A 12945-nucleotide genomic window follows, 5' to 3' on the forward strand; every position below is an offset into this window, starting at 1 on the left:
CCCCGAAACTTGAAACCAATAGAAATTTAAGATGAACAAGACAGCCTTTAGCCTTGTGATGGAAGCCATCCATTAACACACTTTGGCTATTGCAAAAGGAATAAGCTTATGACAGGATTTGGGTGACTACATGACTTTACTTTATGGATATTCTAATATGGTTTAATTTGTTTTAGAAGATATATTAATTGTGTTGTTTTTTGGGTTTTTTTGTTTTTTTTTTAACTTTTTATAATAAATTACTTCCTTCTATCACCATTTCCTGATACAGGTCAGAATTTTTTAAAATTTGAAAATGTCTTCTTATAGTGGTTTGAATGAATAACTTCTCTTCCTTTATTTTTCAACCTTATGTAATTAAAACCCAGAACCATAAAGGTATTTAGACGGCTGTACAGTTCTGTGAAAGATCTTCAATTAAGAGCCTGGTCAAGGTTCTAAATGATGCTTCTCCAATCACCACACTTATGACTCAGAAAGATCCCCATCAAGAACGACGTTTTCTCAAATGGAACTAGTAGGTGTGCAGCCCCTCCCCTCCCAGCACCACTGCCGCCTGTCCCGAGCACAACCCAGCCCAGCCCCCAGCAGCAGCCCACCCTCACCCCGCACACAGATCGGAGGCACATGCCCCTCATGTTCTCCTGGGGTGCGTGCAGCAGCGGGAGCCATCTGCCCTGCCCTGGACAAGCCGCAGCTCTGTCCCACACTCTAACCCTGCTGTGCAGCACCTGTCCCTGCCCTAGCCCCACTCCCTCCCCATAGGCAGAGGAAGAAAATATGATGGGGGGGAGGGGCTTAATGCATGAGTGTACCCCCCCCAGCAGGTAGGTCTGTAGTGGGAAAGGGGCAGAGGGTGCAGATCAAGGTCCTGAGATGAGGGAGGGAGTGAGGCAATGACAGGCAGGGGGCTGGGGTGGATGGGGCCCCAGGGCCGGGTCGAATTGCGGGACGCTTGGAGCCCCAGCGACTTGTCCAGAGGCATGGGGGGCTCCCGCTGCTGTGCGCACCCCTGGGACAGGCACAGTGGGCACGTGCTGCCCCAATCTGTGCGCGAGGTGGAGGCAGCTGTCACTGTGGGCTGCACTCCGCATCCCACCGCTGCTGCCAGCGCAACACCATGTGCCTCCTATGCGCTGGCTAAGCCACCTGCCCAGCAGCAGGAGGCACATAGCGTCACACAGCCAGGCCCAAACTGTTGTGGCGTAACTATGATAAATATATTTAATGCATATATTAATAATGCATTTAATGTTAATTAGTGTAGCCTGCCTTATATCACATAATTGGTAACATTAAAAACAAGAAAAAATATAAAAGGGGTACATGAGCTGAAACTGAGATAAAAGGGGTACACTTGTTAAAAAAAGATTGAAAACCCATGGTTTAAGGAAGTACAAAATTTAAAAGCAATCACTCCTGAGTAGCATACTGTGGATATAAGAAAAGCGTCTTACTGGTTGTTAGATCCTTCTTCTCTGTTAACACTTTTTGCTTCATTGTTACAGACCAGTTGGTGTTGCTGTAAGTTTTTGAGATCATGATCTATGCTGCTCTGCAGATCAAAAAGGTGCTGTTCCACAGCTGCTCTAATTGTTCTTTCCAAAATACTAACAAAAAAAACAGAGAATTCTCATTAAGAAAGTGCCTCATTTTCTCTGCATCAATAAATCTGTGCATCAAAAAGCAGAAAAATAAGACCCCTAATGAAACAGAAATCTTGGTTCCCCAATAGACGAAGACAATGCCCAACAAAACCCCCAAAATAGCTCGTCTTTCAAATAAGGAATAACTGGAGCAAACAGAACTTTAGCTATCTGCAAACTGATGAGAAATGTACACAATTTTATCATTAGGTTGCAGTAAGATGTAAAGGTCTCAAACAAATCAGTACATCATACACTTATCAGTGAGAGCCCCCTACCAAAACGGCTTGTAGTAAGACAACTTGGGGGGGGGGGGAGGGGGGGGATATACTGAAAATACTGCATGGGTTAATAATACAAACCAACTCTGTGAGCAACTGTTAGACAACCAGCAGAAAAAAAGCCCCACAAACTTGTAAAGAAGAGCTCCCAGGTGGGAGTCACAGTTTTCTTCTCATCTGTTTCACACTTGCCTGGTCTGGAATTATTTGTGTTGTCTTTACCTCTGCAATTATATTTGCAAGCCCTGTTGAACTTGACTTAATAGGATTAAACTCAAAATTGTTTAAAAACAAAACAAAACAAAAAACAAAACACACTGCCACAAGTCTACTGGGGAAAATGCAAGGCCCTAATGACAACTTTGGAATTATGCCCAAATTGCTAAAGTACCCATCCAAAGAAAGCAAAGGAATACAGAAACAAGACATAGGCACACCGATACTGTCACACCAGGAAAACCTGCACTCCCACATCCAGTAAACACAAATACAAAATGCAGCAGAACCGAATATTCGGTACTAAGAATCTATACATAACCACTGTGGTCACGTGCAGTCCATCTCTACCAAAAGCAGGGATGCCAACTGCGGCAGACTGAAAAGCAGTATACTTGGATACAAGCTTTTACGTAATACTTCTACTTACTCTGCAGAGGCAGGCAAGATGCTTAGGGGAGAGATATGCGCACTGTAACAGAGAAAAACTGGGTTACCTTCTGAGAAAGACTTTCAATACCAAAGAAGCAGTTTGGAAGACAATGGAACTGCATGCACTTACATCAGCTCAAATAAGTAATCATGGGCATGGAACAAATTTGAACACGCTGGTGGCATCCAGATGAGCACGGCTGTGCGGTATGTGACACTGCAGACATCTGCAGAGCAGCGCATGTGGGGGCTTGCCAGAGCTTGGCCGGCTGGCCAGGCTCCACGCACATGCATCGATGCCACTGCAGCCCCAGGAGGACCCGAGGTAAGGCTGCTGGGGCCAGCCTCCCCTACCCCACTTGGGGAATCTGCCACATGTGCCAGAGTGCACATGGCACGGGCATTCCCCAGGGACAATTAATGACAGCACAAGGTAAGCCACCACTAGTTGTCCCCAGGTAACCAAACGTCCACACATGCCTGGATGTGGCCACTGCCTACAATACTGGTCTGGGGTGCTGTCTCAATCACAAGGTAAGCAAGGCCAAAACTCCTAACAGCGTGGTCTTTAGGAACATCAATGCATTACAGACAGAAGTACGGCAGGGTGCCACCTCAGAAATTAAGTGGTTCAGAGAGGTAGTTAAAGGTGCAAACCTGGTTTATCTTTTGCCTGACTTCAGACTAACCTGGCTAACCACCTCTCTGCTCACTAGATAGCTGGTGTGGCAGAAATTCAACTGCTGAGTCTCTTAAAAGCAGATGTTCCATAACGTTACAGAGCTATCGACAACTGAAACGCAGTCTTTCACATACCAATCATTTGGTTTCGAAACAGGTCATAACGCCTTTGTGCAAGGAAGCTGTTGTTCACCTATAGCCGTAGAGCTAATTCCAAGTTATTCTGCCCGCTGTCCTCCCCAATTCACCAAGACCTTCTTCACTGCCTGTCAAACTGCTGCATAATTTTATTTTGCACTGTTGAATTGATGTTTTAGCACATCCTAGACAGTCATTTAAGATCAAGACACCCAACCTCCAAGAGTTTAAGGCTAATTTGCCATTTCAAAAGCACTGTGAGACCTTTGGATATCAGAGATGTGAGGTACTAAAGACGCTGTTGGTAATTCAGAGTTACATTTTAACAAGATGCACTCCAGTCAATCAAAGATCACAAAATGTTCTCTTTTACAGATTTACTAATTAGGAAACTCTGATTTTGTTCGCTGGCGTAGATATGCTTGCTTAAAAAAGAAAAAAGGCTTTGAGCATGTATAAATATCCTTCCTTATAGCAAATTAAATGCAGAACTATGCTCTATAATAAATGCCACTGGCAGTCAAGAGTCTTATCAGTACTTTTCCTTGTGTAGAAGAAAAAGATATTAAAACATCATTTCCATTAAAAGAAATGGCACTTAACCCATCTTTGGGCATACTACATAACAAAAACAAATCCAGCAGCTATTCCTGACCACGTAACAAGGGAGCCAGCAATAAGAACAGATTTAGAAATCCACTTTTAAATAACAACCTGAATGTACAGTAAAGAGTTTGAGGAATTATAGGAAATATTACTACTGCTCATTGCCATAACACTAAAAAGGATTTAGCTACAACGTGTCTTAACATATGTTGAACTGTTAGCCAAGAACATCTACCTATTTATCTCAACACAGCTCAAAGACATCAGGGGGCGTCCGGTCCAGACTTACCGCCGCTGCCCCATGCTGAGAGTTTTTATTATCTACTCCACAATACCATCAGACAAGTTGGTAACCGGCTCCTCACAATCTCCAGTCCCACTCCTCCAAGTACACACATGTAAAAGGGCTACGAGGATAGCATACTTCAATAAACAAGGATGGAAGGACAAAATTTAAAAAGGTAGTGCTAAGAAAGAAGGATTTTCTTAGATTATTTAGGGGAGATGACTATATCACATTAGCTCATGATATTTTAGTGCAAGCTATTCCCAACACTTAGCCAGCACTAATGGTCGTAAGGTACTCTCTCATACAGACATTCCTGTTAAGCTCAAGAAGAATGAAAGCACATCTACCGACTTCAGATATTCAGGATCAAGCACTATTCCCAAGCCTTCAAGTACGCTCGTCTCTTACTTCACACTGTTTAGATTTCAAGTTTATTTGAAACAGAGATACATTTCGCGTTCATTTAAAAAAACCAAACCCTGCCATTTTCCTGTTGATAAATTTTATCTTGACAACAAATAAACTACGAAGCAAAACTGACACGAGTTTGGGCTGGCGCAGAAGACCCGATACCACAGAACAATGACATAAGCAACAATGTCAATGATGGGATTACATGGAAACCAAACAAGAGGTGCCATCTAAAATATCTCACAAAAATTTCCGTAGGAGTCAGGTTATAGGAGTAAAGCAAAAGTAGAACTTTCAACAGACATCAGGACATGTTTCAGGTAACTAATGCCAAGTCATGTAAATACTTCACATGAACAAAAGAGATAAGCAGCAAGGTTGACGGTATGAGCAAAACACTTGGGGGAGGAGGGCAGAAGGGAGCTATTAGTCAAGGACGCCAGCACAAGTGCTGTATTATGAAACTCTGATGACATGGGATCTTTAATATTCTCACAGAGGAAAGGCTCCATACAGGACTTTATCCAACCACCTTCAAACAATAAGAGGGTATATCAACATTGTTGGGATTCAAAGTGATGCTTTTGAGGAGTCCAATTTGTTTCAAACGTGACTCTGACTACCAAATCCTCCAGGTCCAACAGACAACTTTTATGCTGTCCGATCTAAAGCTTTATACCATTCATTCAGTCTAGTGCTCTTAATACACACCTGGGATGCAATAGAGATACTCAACAAAAGACGTGCATTAAATCAGCACTGCTCCAAAGCCTGGGGAATCCTCTTAACGCTTATGAAATTATGTTGCATCTTCAACTCTAATCACTTTAGCAATTAAGCACGTTTGAAAGTGTGGCAGTCAGAGGAAAATATATTTAAAATTAAGAACCCGGTACCACAGTCCAATAATGTATTTTATACAAGCCACAATGTACATTGCAACAGTCTTAATACAGAATGACACAGCATTACCAAGAAAAGATAAATATCTTCCTATTCGAAACGGCCACCATATTTTGGCACCTCCCTCAGTCCTAATAATTCCTTCTGTCCCTTTTCTCCTTCCTGTGAATAGCCCTGTAAAAAAGGCAACTGATACCCAAAAATACCAGCAACTAGCCAGGCAGAGCATATCAGATTTCCCTTCATGCCTTTAATGACTGCATTTAAGCTTTTATAGCCTGTTATCTTCTGACCAGCGGTAACATTATTGCCTCAGGTCACGTAAAGAGGAAATGGTACTCTTACATAAAGAAGTCTTACTTAAAATCATGCCGAAACTAGTATTTTTAATTTATTTACCTGTGCAGCAGAACTTTGCAGGCCATTCTGAATATTTTTGCTATTCCAAATGAGCACTTGATGTAAAAATGCTTCATTTGAAAAACAATGAAGTCGGACGTTGGCTGCTGTTTATGCATACTGCCTGTTTGGTTTCGATAGCTGTTTGTCAGACAGTACTTCTGTAGTGCTGCACTAGACCCTGCAGTCTAAATAGAAAGAGACTGCAACATGAGGTCACAACTGACAATAAAGCTGCCCAATCAACATTTGCAAGCCTTCCTACTGTGTACTTCACGCTTTTTAATTCTGGGAGTAAAACATGGACATACATTTGGACAGTAGGAAAGTAACACGAGGTCCTATGCAGATATTCACCATCTACTTTCTGCTAATTCAGACATTTTTGTTCAGTAAGCATCTTGGCAGCAAAGAAAGACAAAAAATGTATTTATTCAGCATGGTGTACTCCTCAACATTAAAGGGCCTTTTTAAATTGCAGCTAATGTAATTAAAACAACACTATAGTTTTAAGTACAGAGGAGCTGCTTTCTCTGAATATAGAGCAGACGGTTGCAGAACTTGCTCTCCTTCACTTTTCACCTTTTTATGCATCTCACTTTGAAACCCCCACAGAATGCACACATTTCAGAGTCATAAAAATGGAACGAGCCTGCAACAATTAAGATGAATGAACTGCAAAAAAGTAACATTGCTAGTATAACTGGTGAAAAATGAAGACAGCTGCTGAAAATTCAGCATACTACCGCAATAGGGGGGGTTTTAAGCAATTATCTCAATAGCTTCTTTTTAAAAATCAGTTTGGAAAAGTGAGTTTGTAAACAGTGATGCATGAAATCCAGCAGAGAAGATAAAGTTCAGGGATTTTTCACTTTATAAGTGAAAAGGTTTCTGATAAAGCACACACTGCTGCTTCTAAATATGTAGTACCAACGAGTGAACAACAGAAGTGCTCCTCTGCTTGGGGAGCAGGGGTTATTAATCAAATATTACTGAAATGTTTAATCTAGGTGCCATATTCTAAGCAGTCACCCAGTCAGGCTACATTACTACCTATTGCCCATGTTATCAAATACTGTGTATCCAAAACGGGATTCCTCCTATTCTTCCTCTTTAAAAAAATCCATGATGTTAAGTAGACACATATTACACTTCTCAAATTATTAAAATCTAAAGGTGGCCTGTCACTCTGTTGTACAATAAGCAAACCATAACCTGACGCAGGTCATTGGTTTGAAAGGTTCTTCTTTCAAAGAGTTTCTTGATAGGCTTTTTTAAAATGAGGGTATTACATGCAACAAATACTGAAGCTGGACAGTCAACATCATCTGCGCAACTTAAATTCACCCCATTCTGGTGCATATGGTCTATGAACATAACCGTATACTATTTTCCCCCTGATGGAATGGAAGAAAAGGATTTATAGCCACAAAATAATAATTATTATTATTATATATATGAAATCTGCAAATTATATATATATTAAAGCCGCAAAATATTTATTTCCACATTGTATAAAAATAAACGCGGCACCTGACAAAGAAGTCTCATCTTGATGCAATTCTTCAGTGCAATATTTAAAGGAGCTAGCAAAAATACCTCTCCAGGTATCTTAAATCCATATATAACATTTCAGAAATGTTAACAAGTCAGTATAATAACATGTAACACCTTTTAACATCTTGTTTGTCCTTTAGTAAATCGCTTGAAAATACACTGTCAGTAAAAAAAAAAAAAAAAAGGACTAAGTTCAGAAACTGAATTATTAGAGCTAGAGCTTTGAAGATACGTACTCAGATTGCCTTTGCACTAACACTCCATCCATTAGGTCCAATTAGACCATATGTAAAATGCAACTTCCTCAGTTTCCATTAAAACTGTGCATTTATAAATGTACACGATGAAAAATGGATTCAAAAGACATCTGTGAGAATTTAAAATCACTACTAAAAGGTTAAAAGTTGAAAAATTCTTTAAAAATAAAATTTTAACTCTTACTCAATGAAAAAACAAGAATTAGTACTATTGATTCATTTTTAATTAATCCTAAACTTAGTAACAGATTATATTTGACAGTTAAACTTAACAGCCTGAAAAGCAATCTCTCATCACATTTTCTATTTATGCTTAATACAATAATTTTAAACCCTAGTTAGAACATCTTACTCCTTGAGGTAGAAACTAAAAATGAGGTTCTCCCTTTTTTAAACACAAGCAGCTATATTATTGTCACAAATTATAGCAAGCATAACAAATCCCATTTCAGTTACAAAAGTAGCATAATTTCCACTTGGTTGTTTTACCAGTTTTATTAAAGTGAACACTTAAAGTTAGGACATTAGGTAGGTATCAAAGAAGTGACACTTAACCTGAACCTAGTCAGTTTTGAGGAGACAAGACAGTTTCAGGCACTCAACCTTCTCTTAAAATCCCCCTCTGCAGTTCTGGTTTTTACCATCAGTTTTCTTCTCTTAAAGTGTTTTCTTCTCTCTTCTGTTGCTATGTAAAATACCTAACAAGGAACTGACTAGAGAGAGGAAACTGTAAAAGCAACTACAGGCAACCTTCGGATGTACGACACAATTGGTTCCTGAAAACCACATCTTAATTCGAAGCTTAACTCAGAATCGATTTTTCCCATAGGAAACAGTTTTATAAATTGGTTCCTGAACCAAGGCCCAATACCCTATTTTCACCAAAAATAACCCAGAATTTTGTACTCAATCAATTATACATTAGTGTATTTATAGTGTACCTAGATTTATAATGTATGTAAATAGCAATCATACGGATTTGGAAGGACTTCTTTGAGGTGACTTTGCTGGACTTTTTGAGGGGCTCTTGGTTGGACTTTTTGAAGGGTTCTTGGCTGGAGTCTTCTCAGGAGTTATGGCTGCTTTCTTAAAGAAAATGTCTGAGGAAGTTTGGGAGATGGGCGATACAGAGAACTTGTTTGCTGGTGTGGCATTGCGTTGGATCAAGCATTGTAAAGTCGAAACGGACATCAGAAAGTTGAAACGGTGTCAATTTATAAACATTGTAAGTGTGAAAGTTATAGCTCGAAATGTTGTAAGTCAAGGACTGCCTTATACGCAGAAATGCTGTAAAGCCCATAAAGTAAAACTGAAATAGAAAATACCTTACATGTTACCTGTAGGCACCTGTCTGTTTTCCAGACAAAAGTATGATTTTAGGCTGCTGCATCTTCTCTTTAAAGCGTCAGTGTCAGTCTTAAATAAAGGAAGATTTTGACGCCAAAACTCTTTTCTTGTTGAACTCTAGATGTAAGTTTTTCATATCTATATCACTTTAAAAATGTACAATGGGGAAATAAGCCAATCTTTAACATTCTCTCCAACTTTGGGGGATATTTTCCTGTGCTGCACCTAAATTTTAGTTCTAATGTGCCAAAGAGCAGTGTGTGACCACAATAGTCTGCCCAAAGGAACCCCTTTGTGAAAACCATAAGAAGTACCAGACTGGGGTGGACCATGGATCCATCTAGCCCAGTATCCTGCATCTCTCAGTGACAGAAAACAGATGCTAAGGGGAAGAGAATTTATACAGGGCTTATCCACTGATCTGTCTGCTGCCCCTCTTTCCTTGCTGCTTCCAGCATTCAGAGGCCTACAAAATCCTAATAATCAGCCTTAAATACCATGTTTCATACCCACAATGAGCCTCTTCTGCATGAAACTGACCAATCTTCCTTTGATCTGGTTAATTTCCTATGCTCTGCAACAACATGTGACAATGGGTTTAAGTTTTCATGCAGTGTGTAGTTAATGTACTTCCTTGTTTTATACCTGCTTACTAACAACTTTGTCATGTGTTCCCTATTTCCAATACTGAGCAAGCGCAGAAAGAAAAATCCTATTTGCATTCTTTACGATACTCATTATTTTATACATCTCATTGTATCCATTCCCAATCATCTTTTCCTCAAGCTGAAGAGTTTTACACTTAGTTCCTCCTCATATGGAAGCCTCTCCAGATTACCAATCATCCATCCTAGCTGTCCTTCTCTGTACGTGAATGGGCAAGAGCAACCACCAAACTTGTGACTTCATTGGAGGTTCCACCTGTTCGATTACCATCAGACCCAGCTTTATGAATAGTCCTCTAGCTGTTCAATTTTAAATGGTGGATTACAAACTAAGTCTCTAAGTGTTTGCAATCCCTACATATGCAACTTCTATAACATTACACCATTCATCACTGAGCAAATTTTATTTAGAATTCTAATTAATTTAAATTGAATCTTTATATACTTTGCCAACAGATAAAAAACTTGCCATACCACAGTCAAGTAGGGAGTGCATTCAGCAGGAAAGCGAATTCGCTCTTGAATGAACTATACTACAAGAAGAATATCTGACTTGCCAAAGGAGATACATTTCTAAAACCATCTTTTGTGTGTGCGCGAAGCCAGGGTGGTGAATGGGACCCTGGGGACTGGGCAGGGAGTGGGACAGAGCCGCAGGTGGCTTGTCTAGGGGATGTGGGTGGGGGGAGCTCCCTAATGCTGCGCACATCCCAGGGATGTGCCCCCCTAGATTTGTGTGCAGGGTGGAGGCAGGCCTGCCCACTGTGGGCTTGGTGCTCTCTGCCCTGCTGCCTTTGCCCTAGGAACCACGTGCTGGCCGCATGTCCTTTGCCCATCCAGCGGCAGTAGGGGCAGTGAGTTCTGCCTCCTGCCACCAAGCAGGCAGGGGACACAATGAGGCTCGTGGGGCAAAGGCAGCAGGGTGGAGAACTCCAAGCCCACAGTGGCCAACCCACCTCCACCCTCACCCCACTTGGCTCCACTCCTAGAAGCGTCCCCCACGCTTAAAAATTGAGGTGGCAGCACTTGAACTAAAGCTGATTTGATTCAAGTGCCCCCGCTGCCATTTTTAAGCACAGTGACGCTGAGCCCCTGCATGAGCCACCTGCAGCTCAATCCTGCTCCCCACCCCACCCCAGCCCTAGGGTCCCATTCACCACCCTGGCTAGGCAACACCCCCAGCTCCACACTTCTTCCCTTCCTCACGCCCCTTCCCCTCCACAGACTTACCTGTAGGGCACTGCTCTCCACACTGCCCAGCTGTGCTCCTGTAAACTGGTTATCGGATCAGTATCGACCAATATGCCTGGTGAATAATCGGCTATCAGTATCAGCCAAGAAAATCTCTATCGGTGCACCCTTAAATACATGTACACTGATGATGTTGCCATAGTAACCCAAGGAACTGACATGACACTTGAAAAAAGATACTGAGCGCTGACACGGAAACTCATCACTGACTATCTCCACAAGTGGAGCTTAAAGCTGAGTATCAACAAATCAGTATCATCGCTCTTCCCCCTGGATAATAGTCCAGTCAAAAGCATGCCTACTCTGATATTCAGCAACCACATCTTTCCCTGTGAGAATAACCCAACCTACCTAGGAGTTGCATTAGACTGTTCCCTCACCTATAAACACCACATTCAGAAGGCCAGCAGTAAAGTCTCTGGACAGGTAGCTGCCTTAATATGTTTAGCCAGTACCACATGGGGTGCCAACTTCAAAGGGCTCAGAACCACTGCACTTGCAATAGTATACACCCCAGCAGAATATTATGCTCTTGTAGGGTCCAGAAGTTGTTGCATTAAAAAGCTCAACACTACTTAGCAGTGCACTGAGACTCATAACAGGCTGCACAGCTCACACAGAGATGTACTCCCTGTACTCTCAGGCATTAGACTTACTGATATAAGATAGACCCTAACATCATTACTGGCAGTAGAGGCAAGAGAGAACTTAACTGAAGACCCCAAAAGATGAAGGCTTAAGAGATTTAAAAGTCATAAATCAGGTACTTTTACACATGCAAGCGCCACAGCGCCAGATGCTTTGAAAAGCAGCTGGCACTGCATTGCTTGCAGTTGTGTAAGTAGTGAAACACACATCAGCCCTGAGAAAATGGCAGTGGCATGCTTTTGAACTAATACGCATAGAAAGCATTTTAGTTCAAAAGTGCACCACCGCCATTTTCTGTGCGCTGACGCACATTTCACCACTTATACAACTGCATGCGTTGCAGAGCAGTTCACATCAGCTCGCATGCAAAGCAGACTCGATTAATCACGTCTGCTCCGAAGTAGTGGACCTCTGGCATGTTGCAGGGCAAAAATGTATGTGTATAAATGCCTGAAGCCTGCAAGCTCCTGGAAGAGATTGGGGATGCTGAACCAAATGTATGGGCAGCAGAGTGAGATGACTGCTGGGAAAGGTAAGACCTGCTCCTACAGTGTTTTATACCAATACCAAACGAGACACCTATTGGGCACAACTGTGACAGAGAAGCATGGGTGAAGCTGAAAGGGAGATCTGAATATGGACACTTTAAAACAACACCTTGTCAGATGAACATCTTGGACAGCTTCCTGTGTGAATGCGGTGTCCAACAAGCAGCAGAGCACTTAACTGCAAACTGCAATCTTTACAAACACCCAAACAGGGCTCATGGCATCCGCCCATTGAGCAAGAATACCAGACAGTGGCTTATAGATTTGGAAGTTGATATCTGATGCCATATGAAAGAAAAAAGAAAGGAGATAAAGAAATTCTCTGAAGACTGAGTACAGCTCAGATCCCCTAACTCTAAGCGCTGTTCTTTAATCTGCAAAAATCACCTCTTCAAGACAACAAATTGAATAGATGTGGAGTTCAAAAAGATCTCCCCTGAACAAAACTGTGTCATACTTTTCTTCCTCCAAGTTTTAGTACGTAAAAGCTTACATTATGCAATATCTGCATTTACAACATAGGAGAAATATGCATACTCCTAATTGAATCTGAACATCTACATCAAACAGACCATTAAAGGTTGCAAATAAGCAGTCAAAAATTAAATTAGGAAAAGCCAGAGCCAGAACATTTAGGTTGCTGTGCAACCTTTAACACCTGCAATATAAT

At 41.4% G+C, this 12945-nt stretch overlaps 1 protein-coding gene across 9 annotated transcripts in view; it reads right to left on the bottom strand.

The window, feature by feature from the left end:
- FAM13B (family with sequence similarity 13 member B) overlaps window positions 1–12945 on the bottom strand; it is an 81078-nt gene that overhangs the window by 25988 nt on the left and 42145 nt on the right. For 8 of the 9 annotated variants that reach the window (XM_059712882.1, XM_019478425.2, XM_019478426.2 and 5 more), the window contains one exon: window positions 1458–1610. The exons of the other annotated variant lie outside the window; for it this stretch is intronic. In XM_059712882.1, the coding sequence (XP_059568865.1) occupies window positions 1458–1610 (153 nt within the window). The remainder of the gene's footprint in view (window positions 1–1457; window positions 1611–12945) is intronic. 9 annotated transcript variants of the gene reach the window in all.

Source organism: Alligator mississippiensis, chromosome 9 (genome assembly GCF_030867095.1).
Source record: "Alligator mississippiensis isolate rAllMis1 chromosome 9, rAllMis1, whole genome shotgun sequence".
NCBI classification, from domain to species: Eukaryota; Metazoa; Chordata; order Crocodylia; family Alligatoridae; genus Alligator; species Alligator mississippiensis.